The following is a 23,165-nucleotide window of genomic DNA, read 5'->3' on the forward strand; positions in this document are numbered from 1 at the left end:
TAGTTGGTGTCACAGTCCACGACCCCTGTTCGCTGACCGTCATTCCAAAATAGGCCTTCACCTCAAGTCAAGACCAGTCAAGAGTCAATCCTGTTCCTTTAAATCAATAATACCAAGAAGGAAAATCCATTGTGTGAATATTTTCGGTGTTCAATGTAAGAAATTTAGAAAACAAATGACAAATACATGTATCTCTGCAATTACGTGTAGTTAATAAAAGAAATGCTTCAAGATCCCAATTGTCAGAGTTTGGCAGTCATAGAAAAACAAACCCAAGTTTAACACACTGTGTGTTTGACTTGCAGCTTCCTGACAGTAACTCTGCCATTCTGTCATTTAAATAGCTGATGTGTCTTTCTTCACTGGATAAAAAAGATGATACTATTAAGTCGAAAATGCTGCTGTACCTCGAGGGCCACTGCTAAGATGGCAAACACGAGTTCCTTCACTCCTCCTCTGACTGATACCCCTGGGAGGTGAAGCTGGCAGAGCTATGTCTGTTTGACAAGCTGAGATTGGTGCGAGTTGTATGGAGTAAATAAGGCGATACGGGAATGCAGAAACAAACAAAGTGTGCATGCTTTATTTATTTATGCATCCTGTCAGTCTCATGAGCAGGCAGAGATACTAAAGCTCCTCAAAAAACTACAATAAAACTACTCCAACTATTTACAACAAGCAAGCGCTTCTAAGCAGTACCAAACCATGAAACATTACATAAAACAAACAGTTGATGAAAAAATAAACTCACAATAGTTGCTCCAATAGTAGAGAAAGCAGTGACAGTATCAGCTAAATAACACAGAAACAAGATATCTCAAGAGGATCGTATTTTGTAGGGTCTATATTTTGAATTTACAAATTGTTTGCTTGCTTTTGTTACTTTTTTTCCGTTTTTTCTAAGGTAGCCACATAGCTACAAAATATGTCAAACATGTCAGTCCGGACAGAAATATTCATGATCCTTATAGATCACTAACTTTTGTATGTGAGGGAGATTCTCCATTTACATGCACAAATTGAAATCTTTGAGACTCATACAATTAAAACCACAGCGGCACAGTTATTATTTGAATTTTGAATTTGTGTTTTTTTTAACCTAAATGATTACTTTGTATGGCATGACTGTGCAATTGTTACCTCTCTTTAGTGAAACATTCAAGCCTGATGATTGGCTGAGGCGTTATGTGTCTACGTGTCCAATGCCGATGTTCCATGTTTGCTCCCAGAAGTAAAGTCAGTGTAACCTAGAACAGGTGAGGTAACACTACGACGGGTCAGTTGTCGCTGCCACCACTCTGCGCTCTCTCACGCTGTAATTTGATAGGATGAACAAAATACCACTGAAAAGAGTGACCACAAAAAGACACACAGAAACAATCCTGCCTCTTCAGATTCATGGGACCTTTATTCTTAGATACATATCTACTTCATCTGCATGAAACTGAACTATGTTTTTGTGTCTGTACTCACACAGTGGCCTACTTGTGAGTGAAAGAGGCTCATTGGTATGATGTAGATTACCTTCTGTTGTTAAACTCTGACCTAAGCGCACAATTATCCCCATGCATATTTCATAGACTGCCAGCAACAACATATCTGTTACTGGCCTGACTGCTGCAGCCTCACCTGCTCTGTCCAGAGGAAAAACCTGAGTTAGAGAAGGTGGAAGAGTAGAGAGGAGAGGAAGAAGAAAGAGAAAGGTGCTGAAGGGTGTGACACAATGAAAGGATTAAGTGGGAGGACGAGGTGAGCTGCAGAATCACAAGAGCGGGAGTGACAAACTGTAACCTGCGTGAGCTGAAGAGGATGGATTCACAGTAGGAGAGCAGATATCTTTGGATTAAAGATGCACAGGAGCCAGCAGGCACCTTTGGAGTCTTGTCACTGATGGTGTCCCAGTGATGCATTTCTTTTCCTGGCTGTGGTACAAGCCGGTTTAATAAGTGGAGGAGGCGCGTGGATAAATAATCCCATGCATACAAATGAAGCCAATACATGCAAATCTGCATGGGTGACACTCAGGTGAGCGCTCTTGAAAATATATGTTGATGAGACTGACGCACAAGAAAGTCATAGAAGTTGTTGTGTTATGAACAATGTGGGTAACAGGTGTCTTTTCTTGCACACATTTATCACAGAAAAGTTGCATCCACTCATATTTTTAATATAACTAATTTTTAAGAGTGCTATGATCTTACTTTGCATTTTGAATAACTTTGAATAACTTTTCTGTGGATTAATTAGTATTTTTCTCGCACCATGCCTGCGTTTCGGTGGTTTTTAGATCAATAATTAATAGTTTCAGTATATATTGCAGTCTAACTGCCCATTGTAAACCTAATATACATTATAATATGTGTCAATTTTAGCAGTCAAAATTGGTCAGAATGTCAGAGTATTTCTTAAAGATGCATTATTCAAAGGTCACATTTTGTCATAACTTTGTTCATTTTCCAGGCTTTAGCCAAGGTTTCTGTGTTTGTCTGCAAAAAGACTTAAAAAGTATGGATTTTCAGGATCAGAAAGACAGCAACAGCTCTTGTCATCAAGCGGACACACCAAACTTTTCATCACCTCAGCACTGGGCATCAACATCTTTTCAAAGTCCAATCAGTCATGAAGTACTGAGTATATCATCTTTGGTCCCTTCTACAGTCCTCACACTCATGCCCCAGTATAAACCCACAACTAATGGAAACCCACATCCAGAAGATCTGCCCTTTTCTGATGAAACCCCAGAACCTCTTGAAGCATCACCTCCTCATTCAGTGTCCTCAGAAGCCCAAGATCAAAAAAATGTGACATCAGCAGCTCCTTGTAGTGATAATCCTCAAGAAGTTCAGCAGAGGATTCAAACAGATGGAGGTCCACTGCAGGACACATCAATAGGTATCATGTTTCCAAAAGAGCTACATGGTGGAGTGCCAGGTATGGTAATAATTAAAGGCGTTACTTCAATGTACAGTTTTGATTATGTGCCAGGAAAAATCACACATTGAAACACGGGGCCAACATGCTTTGCTCATAACTAACATTTCTATAAGTGCTAAGCGTTGCAGTTGCAATCTATAAACTTGCGGTGCAGCAGGCTTTATCTGTTGGTGTAACAGCCTCTCCTTTTCTGAGAAAGCATTTCATAAGATTGTTGAGCCCAACTGACACAGGATCAGAAGTTCACTGATAGTGAAATGTATGTGGTTGTATTTTATTTTATTATATTGTCTTCACATTTGTGCTCAAATTCAAATAAATTTCACAAAAATAGCTGAAGAAATACATTTTGCTTACAAGAGAAGATTGGTCACGTTTCAGTGGATCTTTGGGATCAGGGTTCTGTGCAGGCCAATTTATTCCTTCCACAAGCTTGAAGAAAATTACTTCATAGAGTTTATTTTGTTCACAAGAGGCTGTAAAGTGGAGACCAACTGTTCCTTAAATCCTGAAAGCATTTTAGACAAATTTACACAAAGATTTTACAAAAATACCACCATGTCAGATACGGAAAAGTTTGACATTTCAGAAGATATACTGTACCCATTTGCTTTAAACCTAAAAGTTAGATAAGTAGATATGTTCAAAATGAAACTGAATGATGCAGCTTTACATTGACGCAAGGAACAGTACTTGCGTCAGATGCCATTTACACGTGAGGTGTAACTTCTAGTTTTATGGGAGGAAATTGATTTAAATCAATATTATTAGCAAAGTGTATGAATTCCAAAAGATGACTTAGTCATTATAATTGACATTTTTAATTACCAGTGCACTGGTAATTAACTAATATTTAATCAATCATCACTTATATTTCTGTAGTAAATAGTTAAATCTTTTAGCATTTGAAGATTAATTGAAGACAAACACATCAATGAGCTACACATTAACACTGCACTGTACATATTGATCGTTAAACACCAGTTGAATAAATCATGAATGTATCTTACATCCTAAAGGTTAAAAGTAAAAATTATTATAAATCATAAAGTGTGTGAGGAGACTATTTCGCTGATTTAGAGGATAATATATGTGTTCAAAATTCATTAACTAGAACCTAAAGTTGCATACACACTATGATACAGTGATTATGTGCCTCACCGGTTCTTCAAAGGTGTTATACACTGTTCCATTCAAGCTTTATTTTGTCTTGTCTTGCCAGATTTTTCTTCTTAAGAACAAATAACTGTGGTGCTCCTTAAAGCAGTGTTTCCATTGCACACTGTTCTCTCACTTCTCAAAGTATCTGCAATTTCTTCTTGCGTACTCTGAACCCCTCCTGACGAAGCAGCCTTAATATGATTTTGAAAAATAGCACATATGTTTCTCATTCCAGCTCCCGCTTCTATCCACAGTCATTTGGCAATTTACTATAACTTTGATGAGATACATAGATTTTCTAACACACAGACTGCTGAGGCAGCTGTTTAGATTCTCAGTAATAACATGTGAGCTATTGCTCCTGTGCAATCTTTTTTCTTTATCACTTTTTGACCTCAAAGTGGCGTTGGTGCCGTTGTGCATGAAATAGTTTAAAGGTCTCTTACTGTGGTGACTGGATTTTTTCTCTCGGACTGCCTTTGGCAAATAGAAAGCAGGACAAGAAAAGAAAGAAAAAAGTAAAGAAAAGAATAAAAAATAAGAATAAAAATAAAAATAAATGAAAACTCATTTCTAATTTTAAATCTGCTGTCAGTTGTATTGATAACTAATTATTTATGCATCTATGCTATCTGGCATTAGCTTTTGGCAAGGCTGTGAATATATAATGCAGCAATTTCTTGCAATTAAACTTTAAAAATAAAATTGACATATTTTAGTAAATCAGAGTACCATGCAGCATGTTAAACAGCTCTTTGCCTTTTTTTTTCTACTCCATCATCTGATCTTTTTATCTGATCATGATTCGCAAAGAATTATAAAGAATTCATCGCTTGGGTTTCAGTCTCTCATTTGTCTCCCCTTCAGGCATGTATAGTTGAAGATAAGCTCAGCTTATCAGCTTCTCCATTCTCTTCCATTTTAATTTAAAACAAAACTTGTGCCAGACTTTTTCAGTCTGTATTTTTTATACTGTGCTGTCATCATAGTATTACAAATACACTACAGTAGGCAGCATCACAGTGTTATATATGTTAAACAAGAAAATGGTTTCTTTGGAGAAAAAGCATAAATTATCTACTGGAGTTGATGATTTAGTTGCCAAAACGTTACCATTTGTTCAATGCGAACGCAGCTTGGAGGCTTTTATCAAAAACCAGGGAGAATTTTCACATTTCACTAGTAATCCATCTTGACTGTATCAGTGAAGCACAAAATTGATTTCAAAGATGTTGTTTTTTGTCTTACTTATATTTCATGCAACTCACGCTTCACATATTATGGATGTGTTCTGTCCTCAGGATTTTAAGGTTGTCTGAGCAGAACTTTTGTCCCAAAGATGCATATTCACCTTCACACTGATCACCCTCGTCATCTGGTTTAAGTTTTATATCACACTTAAATAATAAACTATAAATAGTTTAACTGCTTCGTACTTTAACTGTAAATGTAGCCTAAACATATGGGTACACCACCTGTTTGCCGTATGTTCAAACCTATAATCACAGCTTTGAGCACAAGTGTTTTCTATCCTCGACCTTTATGCATCACTACATTAAGTTACACACAGAAGAATTTACACAGCCAAAAACATTTAAGACAAGTAAAACAGATTCGACTGGCTGAACCAACATTTCAATAAATGTTTAATAATGATGGTTGTATATTCACAATAACAATACAACTCAAATTACAGAGAGCAGTTTTACATAATAGTCAAATGATGCCAGATATGTTATTATCATAGGGTGGCACTGTTGCCTCACAGCAAAAAGATCCTGGATTTGAATACTCTGGCAGGTTCTGGGTGGAGTTTGTGCGTTCTCCCTGTGGCTGCATGGGTTTCCTCCAGCTTCCTCTTACAGTCCAAAGACATCCAAAGCTAACTGATGTTTCTAAAATTGTCTTTCTGAGTTAACCCTGTGACAGATTGGTGGCCTGCCTTTCACCCTGTGATAGCTAATATACAGGGTGGGCCATTTATATGGATACACCGTAATAAAATGGGAATGGTTGGTGATATTAAAGTCCTGTTTGTGGCACATTAGTATATGTGAGGGGGCAAACTCCTCAAGATGGGTGGTGACCATGGTGGCCATTTAGAAGTCGGCCATCTTGGATACAACTTTAGTTTTTTCAATAGGAAGAGGGCCATGTGATACATCAAACTTATTGGTAATGTCACAAGAAAAACAATGGTGTGCTTGGTTTCAACGTAACTTTATTCTTTCATGAGTTATTTACAAGCTTCTCTTTGTTCACAGCCATTGACATGTCGAAGAGGTTAACACGTGAGGAGCGGATCGAAATCGTGTTGATAGCTGGTGAACGCAGTAACCGGGTCATTGCAGCAGATTTCAACGCAAGACACCCTACGAGACCACCCATCTCCCATGCTACAGTTAGCAAACTGCTTGCTAAGTTTCGTGAAACTGGTTCAGTGTTGGATTTGCCAAAATGTGGACGCAAGAAAACTGTCACTAATGAAGAAACATCAGTGGCTGTCCTAGCTTCATTCAGCAAGAGCCCACAGCGTAGCACTCGTCGCATGTCACTGGAGAGTGGCATTAGTCGAACATCCCTTCGGCAGATATTAGCTACTCACAAATGGCACCCTTACAAACTCCAGCTACTGCAGCATCTCAACGAGGATGACGCAGCTCGGCGCACAGAATTTGCAGAATGGGCAAAACAAAAATTGGAACAGGACCCTCAGTTCACGCAGAAGATTTTGTTCAGTGATGAGGCAAACTTTTATGTGAATGGTGAAGTTAACAAACAAAACCACGGCTATTGGTCTGACACTAACCCACATTGGATGGATCCCTCCAAGACTGTTGGAACAACAAAAGTGATGGTTTGGTGTGGTATGTGGGGTACAACGATAGTGGGTCCATTCTTCATCAATGGAAACCTCAAGGCCACTGGATATTTGAAATTGCTACATGATGATGTGTTTCCCTCTTTATGCCCTGAAGCTGGCACGTTCCCTGAGTTTTTCCAGCAAGATGGTGCACCACCACATTATGGGCGCCAGGTCCGAGCATTCCTAGATGAACAGTTTCCTGGAAAGTGGATTGGTCATCATGGGCCAGTTGAATGGCCCCCAAGGTCTCCCGATCTGACCCCCTTAGAGTTTTATCTTCGGGGTCATCTGAAGGCAGTTGTCTATGATGTGAAGATACGAGATGTGCAGCACCTGAAACTACGGTTACTGGATGCCTGTGCTGGCATTTCTCCTGCGGTGTTGCTATCAGTGTGTGAAGAGTGGGAGAAGAGGGTTGCATTGACAATCCAACACAATGGGCAGCAAATTGAACACATTTTATAAGTGGTCAGAAACTTGTAAATAACTCATGAAAGAATAAAGTTATGTTGAAACCAAGCACACCATTGTTTTTCTTGTGACATTACCAATAAGTTTGATGTGTCACATGGCCCTCTTCCTATTGAAAAAACAAAAGTTGTATCCAAGATGGCCGACTTCTAAATGGCCACCATGGTCACCACCCATCTTGAGGAGTTTGCCTCCTCACATATACTAATGTGCCACAAACAGGACTTTAATATCACCAACCATTCCCATTTTATTACGGTGTATCCATATAAATGGCCCACCCTGTAGACTCCAGCCCCCTACAAGTCTCATTTGGAGTCTCAGTTGTTAAGAAAATGTGCATGGTTATCATTAAATCTAAAAGAGATCTCCAAAATGCACATATTTGTTGAAGTATGATGATATGACAACCAAACTGATACTCACAGTTAGTTTGGTTTACTACAACTGGCCCAGTCAATAAAGAAAGCTGATGAAGACAGGATGTCTTAGAGCTCCTTGCAAAGTTTTAATATTTCTTGTTATTTATTGTTTGTTTGCAGATGCAAGATCCCATGCCTGTACATCTCGTGACCTGTTAATGTTTGTGGGAATCTTTGTCACCATAAAAGTGATTATCGCTTCTGCTCTTTTAGGTAACCCACTCTGAAAAGCAAGGTACCTCCAGTACATCAATAGCACATTGAATTCTAGTGTTTAAGAAACAAACCTCATTTCATCTCATCATGCAGTTACCACTCCTATTGCAAAAAGAAAATCTAGTTTTAAGTCTGCAGACTTTTTGCCAGATGCAAAAAGAGTCAAAAACTTAGAATGTCCTACATCATAATATGCCACTTTAGTAAAATAATTGTAATAAAAACCCAATTATATCATTCAGCCTTACTGCTTTCTGTAACACATCGGTGAGCATACATAATAGGTTTCTCTGATTACGATTAAATGCAAATGAAATGAGGGAAAAAAAACTAAGTTAATTAGTTCTGAACATTCAGTACGCCAGTTATCAAATCCTCTATGAAGCCTCCTTCTGGGAAATAAATTACATTGTTGGAAAAAGTGAAACAAAAACGCAAAGAGAGTAAAATGGTTTGCTGAGGTTCCAAATTTGAATCCAGCAGCTATTAAGACTGATCTCAGTATGAGGAGATTTTATGTTTCATTATCCACTTGAGACATTGTACTGTGTCATCTGAATGTTTTTTTTTCTATCTTCAAATTAGTTAAGTTCTTGCTGTTTCCCTCTGAGGTGGGCGAATCACCTCCTCTCTGTGGTGGGAAAGGGAGCTGCACTGTCCCAACCCAGAGGCCCATTCTGTCCAAGAATCCAGTGAACCAGACAGGAAATATGACTGCAGGTAAAGAATGCAAATTTCATAGTAACTAATGCATTTTTGTCTCCAAAGCTCCAAGGATGGCAATCTTCACTGCCACTCCAATTTACTGCTTATCTCTCTCAAACAAAAGATGCTACTTACATATCCATCAAGAATCTGGCAGTTATGTCTGTGCTTTTCTAAGTCTAATCATGGAAAAGGTTTTACTAGAATATTACCATAATAATTTCTAACATTAAACACCTAATATTCTTAAAATTAATTAAACCACCTTTATGATCATCTTTTTTTTTTTTTTAAAAGAGCTTTTGCAGTTTATTTTCTTTGCTCTCATTGTCTGTTTGCTTGATTTTGTGTTCTTCATCTCATATCCAGACTGCTCAGTTCTGGTCAGCAAAGGTCAGCGTATTGTTGGAGGAACCTTAGCTACAAAGAACGAGTGGGGCTGGCAAGTCAGCATGCAATGGAAGGGGAAACACGTCTGTGGTGGTGCCATCATCTCACCTCGTTGGGTGATCACTGCAGCACACTGCTTTGTTGAGTAAGAGACATATGAGAAATGACAAGAAAAAAAGTGTTTACGAGTTCAGTTACTGGTACAGTCACTTAGCAAAGGCTGTAGTCACGACCACCTGTTCAGTCCAAGGTAACATCGTGTTCCTGTTATGTTCAAGTCAAAGGCAGGTAAAAGGTGAAGTAACACCTTTTTGCACCTTTTGCAGAAGAGCTTATTGGTCACATCACAGATGGAGCTTTGTAAAAAGGGCTCTCTGTTCCCCGTGAGTGTTCAATTTGGATTATGAGCAATGGGTGCAGATTTTCTGAGCACAACTACAAACCAAAAGCAGCTCCTAATGTTTGCAAAGCTAAAGTGAAAATAGAAATACATGTAATTTGGCTGTGGCTGAGGCCTAAACCGTGAATGTAATAATGCTGGAGGTTGTAGTGGTATTATGAAAAAAAAATGGAAAAAAAAAATCTGTGAAAATTACCGGGCACATACATTGCTTCTTAAACCGAACTCTATCTACAAACTTTTCTGTCACTCTTCTGCAGAAATAACATGCTTCAAGTAGCTGACTGGACAGTGGTGGCAGGCACTGTAAGCATTGGACAGAGCTCTCTGGGGCAACACTACAGGGCACTGCAGATCCTCTACCACCCTGACTTTAAGGACAATGACTATGACGTGGGACTGTTGCGCACCATAATTGACATGGACATGACGAGTAAGTAAGAGACAGATTATGCTATCATTCATCAGTGCAAAGAAAACCACATCATTTATTTTTCTTTACACTGAATGAAGGCTAGAGTCTAGTAACTTGTTAAATGTATGTAAACTAGCCAGATTTATGTCACACAATCTACTCAATGGTTTCACCGACTCCTTTTATAACTGTATTTACTTACATTTGACTCGTAAAAAGAACTTAATGTGACCTGACACTTGTTTAAACTTTTATTATGATTAAGGTCAGGACAGATTAAATATTTCAAGAAGCGTATTCCCTTTTGGGCTTGAGGAGGAGATTAGGGGCACTTACATTACTGCACTAATCATTGCAATCGCTGTCATATTGCCAAAACAAATATTTAATTTTTACCAAAACTTAAAACAAAAAAGAAAGAATGAACTAAACACCTAACAAAAAACAAATCTACAGAAGAAGTGAAACTTACTTTTAAGTCAAGAGAAAAACATGTATTACAATCATAAACGTTGGTGGGGAAAAAAAGGAAATATGTGGTTTCATAACTATGAGAGAGAGCTAACTTTTGTCACTTTACTGCTGCTCTTTGTAGGTGGGGTCCGACCGGTCTGTTTACCCAGTCCAACCGAGTCCTTTCTTGGTGGATCAGACTGCTGGATCACAGGCTGGGGATACGTAAATGAAAACAAAGGTGCACTGCACTGAAAGACAGATACTTTTGCTACAGTTTGTGATCTTAACAACTGAGCTATGGTCTTTTGGTCTCTAAAAGAAAGTGATTTGATAACACAAGTATAATTTAAGCTTCAAATAGTTTTCTAGTTATTGTTATATGTTTACCCTCCAAAAACTCAAAATCATAGTTTCAGAGTTGGAAACAGAAGTGCAAAAACTTTTTAAAGAGCCATATTTGTCAGTACAGTATTCTCATTGAAGCTAAGATGTTAGACTTAATTACTAGATTAAAAAAATCCGAAATAAAAAACTCCTAAGACCTGAACTCTTCCACGACATGCATTTTTGATTTCTCTTTGATATTTGGGCATATTGGGGCCCGATGAATGTAAAAACAAAGAATTACCTGATTTTTTTTTTTTTTTACTTTATTTTTGTTTCTAAGAAAATTGAGAGCCACAAATGAGGATATTTGTTTAAAATTTCGATAGACCAGTGGCAGTATTATGGAGTGGATATCAGGCCCTTGTAGTGCCAAATTGAGTATTTTGGTCTAAATAACCCCAAATGTGATGTCCACATATGTGGACACCAGGTCCTAGGAGGTTAAGAATGAAAAGAAAGTCTTTTTTCTTTTTCCTGTCATTCATTATTTTTTGAAACTGAAACTTTCAAACTTATTTTCATTCACTTTTTGCTGCTGATTTTTTCATTTCATTTTTCGTCAGGCTATGTGTCGGAAGAGTTAAGGGAGGCTCATGTTAAGGTAATAGCTCAATCCATCTGCTCTGACTTGAGTGTCTATGGTCTCTTGATAACTCCTCGAATGATTTGCGCTGGGAGCATGGACGGAGGGGTGGACTCTTGCCAGGTACACACCCACAGAGATGAAATTTCCTCTCCACAAACCTAGCACAGGTTCATGAACAATATAAAATATATTTTACAAGCTATATACTTTTACAATATACTTTACAATCTGTCAAGAGTTGGGTTTCTCCCATTTGATGTTCACAAATTTTGTTTGTGAAATGATTTTCTCTTAAGGGGGACAGTGGTGGACCACTTGTGTGTAAGACATCTAAAGGGGATTGGAAGCTGGCAGGCGTGGTGAGTTGGGGAGAGGGATGTGCACGGCCTAATAAACCAGGCGTCTACAGCAGAGTAACTGAACTGCTTCAATGGATTGAAAGATACATAGATACATAGGTATGGGAAGCACTTTTCCTTACCGCTTGTAAATGTAAAAGCTATCTTTATCTGTCGCTCTGTTTCAGAGTCAAAGTTCTGATAGTTTATTTACTGCATCTGTGTCACGGTCTATCTAAAAATGCTTTTCTATTTTCGTTTTGAACTACGACCCTTAACAGATAAGCAGTTTGGCTATATAGCAGATAATAAAACTTCAGCAGTAAAAAAGAAAAAAAAAACTTAAAGGTTAAATGTTAAATCCTGTTGAAGGTTATACTGTAGAACCAACATTTCAATACATATTAGTTCTTTAAAGGATGGAGGCAAACTAGATGCATTAGTAAAAGAATACATCAGTAAAATGCAGGAAATATGATTACTTTTTATACCCTGCAGGACTTTTCATAGCCAAAATGCATTATAACAAATTAATGTCATTTGCGAAATATACAATAAAGTTTTTTAAATTGTCCTTGTTGTTTTAATATTTTTTGTTGTAGGATAAAGCAGAGGATTCGGCCGAGACCACCACAGCTGTTTCCTCAACACCTCAAAATCTGACACTGAGATAACTGACAATAAAGATCGACTTGTATCTGTCTGCCTATCAGTGTTGTTCATTCTACAATAGCGTGCACTGTCACTATTGACAGTTATAGAAATTTACTGGTGTACAATGTCACTATTATCTGTGGTAGAAATTTACTGCCAGTAATGATACATTTGTAAAAATTTATCAGGACTGGCATGAAAGTGTAGCTGACAGAACAACAAATAAATCAAAGTGAAAATGGGATTGTATAACCTGTCTGATCGCGGCTGCTGACCACAAATTTTAACAGTTATCACAGTGCATGGCGCCTCTTTAGTGTCTAAGTGCACCAAATTTAATTGCTGGTGTATAGATTAGTGCGACTTTTCAGGTTCAAGGTACACTAGATGAAAATAACCTGATAACCTATGTTAGCTAAATTTGAAGTACTGATAAACTGTAGAACCAAACAGTTTCTGATATTTTTCCTTCGATTGTGTTATATAATTATTAGTACTAAAGACTAGTATGACAAGTAAGACTAGATGAACCAGATATTATAAATAAAACCAATTATTCATTATTTCAAAACAAATGAATAATAATTACATTTTGAAAACTTATATTATGTTTTCAATGGGTTTCTCATACTCTTTAAGTGTGTTCAGTGGCCTTATAACAGGAGTTGCAAACTCATTAGAGTCTATGGGCCATATGTAGCCAACTACTTGCCAAAATTAATCCAAAGGTACATCAGCAGCTTGTTCATGAGGTCAGGAGCTTGCCTCAGTTATTGTCAGTGATTGATTGTTCAACAATACAAAAGAGAGTGGGAAAAAGAGTTCCAACGCAAAAACCACAGCTGACCAAAAACCCTCCCAAAAAACATCTTGAATATCTCCAAGACTTTTGTGAAAATGTTCTGTCGACTGTTGAGACACATTTTTGGAAGGTTCAAATCCCATTACATCTGACACAAAACTCACACAACATTTCATAAAAAGAACATCATAGCAACAGTCATACATGGTGGTGGTAGCTTGATGATATGGGACTGTTTTACTACTTTAGCACCTGGAGAACTTCCAGTATTCATGAACAATGAATTCTGCTCTCTCCCAAAAGATCCTAAAGGAATCATTTCGTGCCCTGAAGATCAAAGGCATTTGAGTTATGATCGGGCAATAATCGGAAACTCACCAGCAAGCCTGAGTGCCCTAGTCACTGTCTGGACTTTGGTGCTTTGATATGACTTTAAACCAGCCCTTCATGCTTAAGCACTTTCTACAGCAATTCTTTAAAGAAGAGAGGGCCAAAACTCTTCTATGGTGATATAAAAGATTAATTGCCAGATATCATAAACACTTGATTGCATTTCTTTCTGCCAATGAAATCATCAGTTAAACATGGATTTTGTATTTACATCTGAAACATGCAAGTTTGACTTAAAAAAAAAATCGACAAAGGGAGCAAATACTGTTTTCATGTAGCTCATCACAAAGCTTTTTTTTTGGTTGTTTGTTTTCCATGTGTATTACTCCACTAAAGCGGATGACTGAGCGTTTTATACAAGGTTGTGTTTGGACGATGTGTACTTGCCTGATAGCGTAAATGTCAATAGTCACGTAGGCCGCTGCTACGTTGTTGGGTACATTGCCAGTCCCTCATTCCAGGACGCATGCGTCTCACCGAGGAAGGCGAAGACGGTACTCAGCTGTGCAGGAAGTTAGCCGGCAGCTTCACTTACCCATATTTGCCGCTTAATAACAAAACAAGTTGGCATGGCTCCAGCCCGTAAAAGCAGCTGGTGACAGTGGAGCTTCCAAACGACACTGAAGTCCTTTTGTTGTTTTTCCAAGGACTGATTGACAGACAGTGTGATAAGCGGCAGGTAACAGAGTTCATAGTGCTACTACCCACGGCCTCTCTCTGCGGTACCTACGCGTACGTGCGGTAGTGTTGCCTGTTATCAAGAGGTTCAAATCAGGACAAATCGGCGACTATGTGTTCGGTAATAAGCAGAGTGAAGCCCGTTCAGCGGGCCCTGGCTTCGACGCTACGGCTCAGGACAAACGCTGACGGCTTGAATTACGCGGCAGCCCAGAGCAGGCGCTTCTGCCCCGGCTTGAGCACTGGAGCTCAGCCGCTATGGGTTACCAGCAGATCCTACTGCGCCAGGATAGCAACGACGGATGGACTCTTCTTCAGACAGGTAGGGTAGGTTATAGATGATTATACCTTGTCATTTTGCGCCTGTTTGGATCCTCCTGTCTTCAGGAAGAAAACGACATTTTCTTTAGGAATTTTAGCAACCGTCTTTACAGCGTTAAGTAGGAAGTGAGGTAGCATTTAGCTCATTGTTATATTTCTGTTAAGGAGCATTTAATTTTAGTTCTTTTAATGCGCAACCAAGTTAGGTTATTGGGTGAATTATGTGGTTCATTTTCGAGTCAAACAACCCTTTGAACTGTGCGCAGTTTTGTTTCGTCTTAAATTTAGATGGATGGGGGATACTAAAACTTGACAGCTAATCTTTTAGGGGCATTTTTATGACCCCTTAATGTTTTCTTGCTTCCTGACACAGTTGATACGGATGTTTTTATACGATAACAAGTACCTCTATATTATAATCTGTTCTTTCTTTCAGTTTTTTGGTCGCTTACAAACATTATCTATGAATGAGTATATAACCCTTGTTACCCTTGCGCTATTGTTTTTATTTATTACTGAGTCACACCTGTGTACTCACCTTTTTTTCCTCCTCCCTTCCTTTAGTTGTTTGAAGTAGAGAGCTGCACGTACACCTACCTGCTGGCAGACACAGACACCAAGGAGGCTGTCATCATCGATCCTGTGCTGGAGACCATTGACAGGGATCTTGAACTCATAAAGGAACTTGGACTCAGTCTAAAAGTGGCAGGTATCCACCTTCCCAAAGTTTAGTTAAAACATAACAACTTAAGGAAATGTGCCCCATCTTCCTAACCCTGATACTAAGATGCATTTTCAGATCAGCCCTACTTAAAGCTTGAATGAACTTTATGAAAACATACTTCATTATTACCCTTGAGGCCAAAATAAATATAGTAGTGGACTTGTTTGTTTGTATTTCCCTTTTTAAACGTCTGTTTTCTGGGGGAAATTGAAATTGAGTCTCTGTCCCTGAGCCAATATACGTTAATGTGTATATATATATATACATACATATATACATACACGTATGCATGTATATGTATATATTATATTATAATAATACCAAAGAGTAAATATTATGAAATAATTTTGCAGTGATCTGTGTTCCACTGACTCTTCTTATATGCAAATTAAAATATACAGTAATCTTGACTCGTATTCCAACTTTCTTTTTATGTTTTTTAAGTTAACACCCACTGCCATGCAGACCACATAACAAGTACTGGCCTAATGAAGAAAAGACTTGCTGGACTGAAGAGTGCCATCTCCAAATTCAGTGGTGCATCTGCTGATATCCACCTAAAAGAGGGAGACAATATCCCCTTTGGAAGACATGTAAGGCAAAAAAAAGTTCTTTGTTTATGATGGAGTGTTTGTAGGTGTTGCATACCTGTTTGGTTTTGCTTACTTGATAAAACTGATTTAACATGACACTTGTCTTTTCTCTTCTTTAGTCTCTGACTGTGAGAGAGACACCAGGACACACTGATGGGTGTATAACGCTGGTAACTGGGGATCAGACTATGGTTTTCACTGGTGATGCTCTTCTCATTAGAGGCTGTGGCAGGACTGACTTCCAGCAGGGTACGCATACTCTTTTTGCTTTATGCTTGTGTTTTTGTTCATTCTCATTTGTAGTGTTTCTGTATGAGTACAAGGGGGCAGTATTACAGCCATTGTCTTGAGCAGTTTTCTAAGTTTTCTCTCATTTCTTAAGGTTGTGCCAAAAGGCTCTACCAGTCAATCCAGGAGAAAATCTACACCCTGCCTGACCACTGCCTCGTCTACCCAGCACATGACTACTTAGGTTGGCTGAAACACATGCAGACACACATTTATGTATTTTATAGAGTCATTAGTGTGAGTGTTTTTATGTAATACAGATTTTAAGCTTGTGCTTAAAAGCATTGAAAACTTAAAGCTATTAATTTCCCACTAAAAGGAGCTGGAACAGATGTTGTATCCATGTTGTTTTTGTAGTGCTTCTTTTGTGTGTCAGAAGCACGTTCTTTCTCTATAAATGTTTTCATTGACTAGATTTAACATGTGACAAAAATCAGGACCACGAAGACTAAAGATGTCACACTGGTCCACATCTGTTTTTGTGTTTCAGGTCAGACAGTTTCTACAGTGGGCGAGGAGCGCAAGTTTAACCCACGCTTGACTAAGAGCATGGAGGAGTTTGTGGAGATCATGAACAACCTGAACCTCCCTAAGCCGGATAAAATAGGTATTTAAAAATAGTATCTACAGCCTTTCACTAACCATCTCATCTACACATTTCTAGTTCTCGTGCCTATGAGACGTCACCACAGGTTTTACGTGCTGGGCGTCACATTTACCATAAACATTGTTTTCCTTGTTCTGTTGCAGATATTTCAGTGCCTGCTAATCTGGTTTGTGGACTGCACCATGTCTGAATGTGCTGCACGAAAGACGATAATAATGACATCATTGCACAGTGATAGACATTCTGTGTCTTTTTAGCAGAATTATTCAAACTGCTTGCCATAAAGTGCTTTATTGTGGTTCTGTGTCTGAATCTAAACGGTATATTTTAATTGCTGTTATAGTGCAGCTACTGATCGATTGTACTTGAAATAAATCTGCTTCTATTTTGGATATTCAAAATAATTAATGTCTGTATTTGATGAAAAAACAGTAATGGTTTCTTTTGTTGACTGTGTAAATTTAAAAGTAAGTTGACTTTATTCAGATTTGTTATTATATGTAAATTTGGGGAGGAAGAGGAAAGCTCGGATAGGATTGTTACACTCAAGGTTCAGTTTAGTATTTTTGAATGCTTAAAAGGTACAATTGTGTCGTGTAGTCAGGCCTCACACACTCACAGTGCCACAAGCAGTGGCCTCTTTTAATAGCAGGAAAATAAAACTTATGCTGTTTGCATTCAAAATCAATAACCGCTACGATGTTACTGCACAACATGTCATAGCATTATGAACTCACAAGTTCCTTTCATATGTTGAAAATGATGATTATTACTTACTCTAGCTCTAAAAGAAGGAATCAGACTGCAATGACCCATGCATGCTGTTCTTGTATTTAACAGATCCTCAGCCAGTAAGACGGGTTTGTTTTAGAGTGCTTCCCTTTGACTCAGCCACACAAACTTGCAGCTGTGTGACAGTTTGAGCCTGAGGTTTTTGGGGGCCAGAATCAAAATGTTCATAAACAAGTATTTCATGTGAATGTAAATTTTACCATTGCCTGTGATTAAAAGAGCACCACATCAGTTGTATGTATCAATTCTGGTCTTCTCTTCATGGGGGAACACTACCTGCCAGGTTAACTCAGACTTTTTATGTCTTTTGCTGCTATGGATGAATGCCTGTGGTGATGATGGTTTGAAGTCTGCAAGTACTGAATAAAAATCTTGTATGGATTATTTGCAGAAAGTGCAGATTTACCAGTCATTTATGGAATATCATAGTTACATTTAATATATGTAACATTTTTTAAAGCAACTGTAATAGAGCCTGAAACATGAGTGAATATGGATGTCTCATATTCACCAAATACTGTCATTAAATAAATTCCAAGTTGAATGAACATGGTGTAGAGCTGTATTTCAATCCTCAAACAGCCTGCTCAGCAAACGCCTCTCTCTACTGTCCATTCAGTGTGTGTTGAATGCAACATTACATGTGCTTTTGAGTAGCATATTGTAAAATTTAGGATTCAGTATTGTGTCTGTGTGATCTGAAATAAAAGTCAAATTATCTCTGTTTGACCCAGAGCATGCTATTTATGATCAAGTTCACAGTCAGTGAATAGCTAAAAAAAAATAAGATGTACTGATACGAGCATTATTAAATAGATGGTTGCGGTTGTTCCCAATAAAACGGCGAGCCGCAGTGGTCTGTGACCTTGAGTGACTTTACATTAAAATTAGTTTAATTAGAGAGCCAATATAAGGAGAAATGTGACTGAAAAATGTATATGGGGAAAAGCTCTAACAGCAAACATACTTTTCTAAGTCTAACTTTTATAAAAGTAAAACACTTAAAAGTGTTTAAAATTCTTCTTTATCTTATTATCAGTAATATTATTAACAATAATACTATTGAAGATGATCATAAAGATAGTGTGCAGTACATGATGTTTTTCCTTTTTATCATGATGACTTCTAAAAAATTATTCTAATTTGGGGGCGTTACCAAGGCAGGTAGGCAGGTATGTAGGTAGGCAGGTAGGTGTGGTTAGGGTTTTAAATAGTCATGCTTTACACAGCAACCCAGAGTTTGTGTCTTTGTTCCAATTTAAACGCTGCCGGTTATCAGCTGCTCATACTGTGCAAGGATGGCAATGGTAAAGGGACTCCTCTTCAGACAGGTAAGTTCACCTCATATTTGGATGTTTTGCACCTGTTTAAAACGATCTGTCCTGAAAAAAGAAATATTGTTCAAAATTGTTGAGTTTAGATTAACCAGTTTACATAGTGGTGGAAGATGTGTTTATATATTCTACTAAAGTGAAAGTAGGAGTGCAGAAAACATAATATAAAAAGTGTGTTTGTCTAAAAAGCATCACCATAAAGTACCTTAAGTGAAAGAAAACCTGCTCAAATTATCCACTTCAGAGATGCATATCATATTGTTAACTTACTTTTAAGTTGATGAAAGAACAAATCTGAATTACTTGATGCTCTGCTTATCATCTTAATCTAAAATAGAAATTATTTGTTGATTGTGGTGGAGTACAAAGTGCAATACTGTATTTCAAGATTCGTGTGAAAATTTCTCTCTTTGTCTAACGTAGACACACAAAGCACAGGTTATCTATAAACACAAGTGAGGAGAAATGATAATAATGTGACCCTTACTACCACTCCCATTTATTGTTAGTTATTGCTGATTGCTGCTTTGTGCTTCCCCTCCAACATTTAGCTGTTTGAGTCGGAGAGCTCCACATATACCTACCTTCTGGCAGACGCAGACACCAAGGAGGCTGTCATTATTGATCCTGTGCTGGAGACCATTGACAGGGACCTGAAATTCGTAAGCGAACTTGGACTCAAACTGACAGTGGCAGGTATCTACATAAATTAACACAGAATCCCATCTTTCTCAGCCTGTAAATAGAAATTAGGAGCAGCATAAATATTTTACCTGGTTCAGAAATGATTGTTTATTTCTGACCCAAAAACGTTGTTAAGTGTAGGTAGTGCTATTTGTATGAAAGGACTTCTGCTAATGATATTGTAATACATATATCTTTCCAAATTGGAAATACACTTACCAGCCACTTCATTGGATACACCTATTTAATACACATATTTAAAAACAATGCATTTACGCATGTAGACATCATTAAGATAGCCTCCTGAAGTTCAATCCAAGCATCAGAAAAGGGGAAAGGTGATTCAAAGATTGCTTTGGGCTGATGAGAAGGCAACAAACAACCACATTTCCACCAAGTTACGCAAAAGAGTAGAACATATCGAACTTGACGCATATGGGCTTCAGCAGCAGACGAGCACACTGTGTGCCAGTCCTGTCAGCTAAGAACATAAACCAAGACTATAATTTGCACCAGAACTGGACAATGGAAAACTGGAACAAACCTTGCTGTGGCATTTGAATGTTTAGTTCAAAATAAACGACATGAATCAAACGACCTATTATTATTATTATGAAACGACCTATTATTAAAAGTTCAGGCTGCTGGTGATGGTGGTATAGTAGTGTGGGTGATATTTTCTTGACACACTTTCGGCCCGTTACTACCAACTAAGCATCGTTTATACCCCACAGCCTACCTGAGTTACTGATGTCAATCTTTTTGTGATCACAGTGTACCTATTTTCTGATGGCTGCTTCAATCACCATAATACGCCAAGTCACAAAGCTGAAATCTTATCAGTCTGGTTTCTGTACTCAAATGGCCTCCACAGTCACTCGGTCTTAATTCAATAGATTGTGGTGAAATGGGAGATTAGCGTCATGGATGTGTAGCTGACAAATCTGCAGTAATGGTGTGATGCTGAAATGCCTACATACATGGACCAAAATCTCTACACTTCGTTGAATCTGTGTGACGAGGAATCAAAGGTGTTCTGAAAAGGAAAAAAGTGTCCAACCCCCTACTCGCTAAACTGATTGGAGGGTGTACCACAAGGCTCAATTATACTCCAGCTTTATATTGACCTACATTATCTTTATTTTTCTGATAGTTAACACCCACTGCCATGCAGACCACATAACAAGCACAGGACCAATGAAGAAAAGAGTACCTGGACTGAAGAGTGCCATCTCCAAACTCAGTGGTGCATCTGCTGATATCCACTTAACAGAGGGAGACAAGATCCCCTTTGGAAGACACGTAAGAAGAAAAACATTATTTGTTTGCAATATCGTGTTATTGCAAACAAAGTTATTACAGTTATTTTGCAAATACCTAAAACCTTTTGTTGCATTTGCTTGATAAAACCTATTTAATTAACATGCCTTGACACTTCTTTACCTTCCTTTAGTGCCTGATTGTGAGAGAGACACCAGGACACACTGATGGGTGTATAACCCTGGTAACTGGGGATCAGACTATGGCTTTCACTGGTGATGCTCTTCTCATTAGAGGCTGTGGCAGGACTGACTTCCAGCAGGGTACGCATACTTTTGCTTTATGCTTGTGTTTTTGTTCATTTTGCATTTCTATGATTTTTATTCTTGTTGGAAAAGGGGGGAGTACAATATCAGTTTTCCTTTGCAGTTGTCTAACCTTTGCCTTATTTACTTAAGGTTGTGCCAAAAGGCTTTACAAGTCAGTCCATGAGAAGATCTTCACCCTGCCTGATGAGTGCCTCCTCTACCCAGCACATGACTACTTAGGTTGGCTGAAAACACACCCCCAAATGTTTATACATGTTAAAAAGTCACTTAAGGGAATGGTTTATGTAGTACTATTGTGTATTTTGTAGTAAGTATTACATCATATATAAAAGCATAGAATTGCGAAATTAAATTCATTAGTCACTGACAGGAATCGGTGCAGGTGCTCTGCAATCTGTATAGTATGTTCTATTTTTAAGTTTTTACAGGGCAGCTGTTGTGCCCCAGCTCAATTTTTTTCTAGCTCTGAAATGGGCTGGAAACATGTCCAGGGTGTAGCATCTGGCTGAAACACTGGTCTCCATCTGTTTTGTGTTTCAGGTCGGATGGCTTCGTCAGTCGGCGAGGAGCGCAAGTTTAATCCACGCCTAACAAAGACCATGGAGGAGTTTGCAGATATCATGAACAACCTGAACCTGCCCAATCCCAAAAAAATGGGTAAGAAAAAAATAAACTATCATATTTACAGTTCTGCAACCAACTATGTTTTCTAGAAAAAAGCACTTTATTTATTTTTTATTTTTTTGCAGCAACTGCAGTGCCTGCTAATCTGGTTTGTGGACTGCAAGACTAAAAGTGTGGACTGAATGTGCTCGACAAGAGGATAATAATGAAAACACATAATTGTAGAGTAATTAACATTTGCATCTCTATTTTGGGGGAAATTGGTCAAAATGTTTACTATAAAGCGCTTTTTAATGATTCTGTGTGGTATATATATATAAGGTATATACTTGAATTGCTATTTCAATACATTTTAAATATCTCTATGTCAGAAAAAACGTTAATAGAGTTTGTTGAATCTAAGCAAATTTTTCAGATGATTTGTTATGAATTACTTATGAGCAGGAATGTTCGTATCGGAGCATTCTCCTCAAGGTTAGGTTAGTATTCATGAAAGCTTCTGTGCAGGAAGGGTCTTTTTTGCATAGCAGGAAATAACAGCTTACTATGAAAACTTTGTAACTTGGTTTAGATTCTGTTAAATAAATAATGACACTGAGTGATATGTCATGTTGTGTTGATCATCTGAGGTTATATTTCATCTACTTTCATGAACTGTTAGAGATCAGATAATTATAATGTGATATGTAAAAGCTTAGAATTGAAAGATGGTGTACTTTTTCATGTTGTTCAGTTGGATTTCAATCATTAAGTAATTTAGAAAAAAACTTTTTTAATATTATTTTTTAATTACTATTATTTTGTTTTTCATAGCAACTGTTCCCCACAGGTATGTGGTGATGCCACACTTTCTCAGTTTAATGCTCATGATGGCTCATCCTATGGGTGTGTGTGAAGGAGTTTTAAAACAAAGCTGTTATTGTGTAAATGGCACCACATTTTATAGACCTTTAAAATAAAATCTCATACATATTAAAATCAGCCTTCAACAAATGTTTTAGAGTCTCTTTCATGCAAACTTGGTGATAGACACACATATCTACACTTTGTGTTACCTTTAAAATACTAAAAGAAAACGCCTCTCTTGGACTTTCTGGATTTAATGAACTATTCTGTGGCCACCTTACTGGTTCCTGTTATGACTACTATTGTGTAAACAGGGTCTGTTAAAGTTTTAAATTCTTTTAAATAAAATCCATTTAATTATTATTATTAATATTATTTCACATTTCATTTATTTTAAGTTTTCTGGCTGTCCTTTCATTCTCCAACACTTAGTGACTTACAAGCAGTCTCTACACGTTTCACTTTTAAAATCATTTTAGCCAAATCATGTTC

At 37.8% G+C, this 23,165-nt stretch overlaps 2 protein-coding genes across 4 annotated transcripts; both read left to right on the top strand.

Annotated features, from left to right (window-relative positions):
• The first annotated feature begins 1,140 nt into the window (after positions 1–1,140).
• On the top strand, positions 1,141–13,048 carry LOC102082417 (transmembrane protease serine 6). The gene is made up of 11 exons (XM_013274944.3): positions 1,141–1,256; positions 1,581–2,025; positions 2,461–2,931; positions 7,975–8,067; positions 8,656–8,790; positions 9,145–9,310; positions 9,826–9,998; positions 10,576–10,674; positions 11,387–11,529; positions 11,706–11,867; positions 12,350–13,048. Exons 3-10 carry the CDS (start codon positions 2,508–2,510, stop codon positions 11,865–11,867), a joined length of 1,395 nt encoding a protein of 464 aa, XP_013130398.2. The 5' UTR covers positions 1,141–1,256; positions 1,581–2,025; positions 2,461–2,507; the 3' UTR covers positions 12,350–13,048.
• A 1,004-nt stretch (positions 13,049–14,052) lies between these two features.
• Positions 14,053–23,036, top strand: LOC100698874 (persulfide dioxygenase ETHE1, mitochondrial). 3 transcript variants are annotated; one of them, XM_003451112.5, is made up of 7 exons: positions 14,053–14,593; positions 15,157–15,301; positions 15,761–15,909; positions 16,029–16,158; positions 16,292–16,381; positions 16,688–16,804; positions 16,948–18,039. In XM_003451112.5, the coding sequence occupies exons 1-7, from the start codon at positions 14,384–14,386 to the stop codon at positions 16,992–16,994; spliced, it is 888 nt and encodes a 295-aa protein (XP_003451160.1). In that variant the 5' UTR covers positions 14,053–14,383; the 3' UTR covers positions 16,995–18,039. The 3 variants fall into 3 exon arrangements, with proteins under 3 accessions (XP_003451160.1, XP_025766990.1, XP_005455939.1); XM_025911205.1 differs by lacking the exons at positions 15,761–15,909; positions 16,029–16,158; positions 16,292–16,381; positions 16,688–16,804; positions 16,948–18,039 and adding exons at positions 20,768–20,916; positions 21,068–21,197; positions 21,333–21,422; positions 21,744–21,860; positions 21,953–23,036 and having other exon boundaries at positions 14,059–14,593; XM_005455882.3 differs by lacking the exons at positions 14,053–14,593; positions 15,157–15,301; positions 15,761–15,909; ... (2 more) ...; positions 16,688–16,804; positions 16,948–18,039 and adding exons at positions 18,821–18,927; positions 19,482–19,626; positions 20,768–20,916; ... (2 more) ...; positions 21,744–21,860; positions 21,953–22,820.
• The last annotated feature ends 129 nt before the right edge of the window (positions 23,037–23,165 follow it).

The sequence above is a fragment of the Oreochromis niloticus genome, linkage group LG11 (genome assembly GCF_001858045.2).
Source record: "Oreochromis niloticus isolate F11D_XX linkage group LG11, O_niloticus_UMD_NMBU, whole genome shotgun sequence".
In the NCBI taxonomy this organism is placed as follows: Eukaryota; Metazoa; Chordata; class Actinopteri; order Cichliformes; family Cichlidae; genus Oreochromis; species Oreochromis niloticus.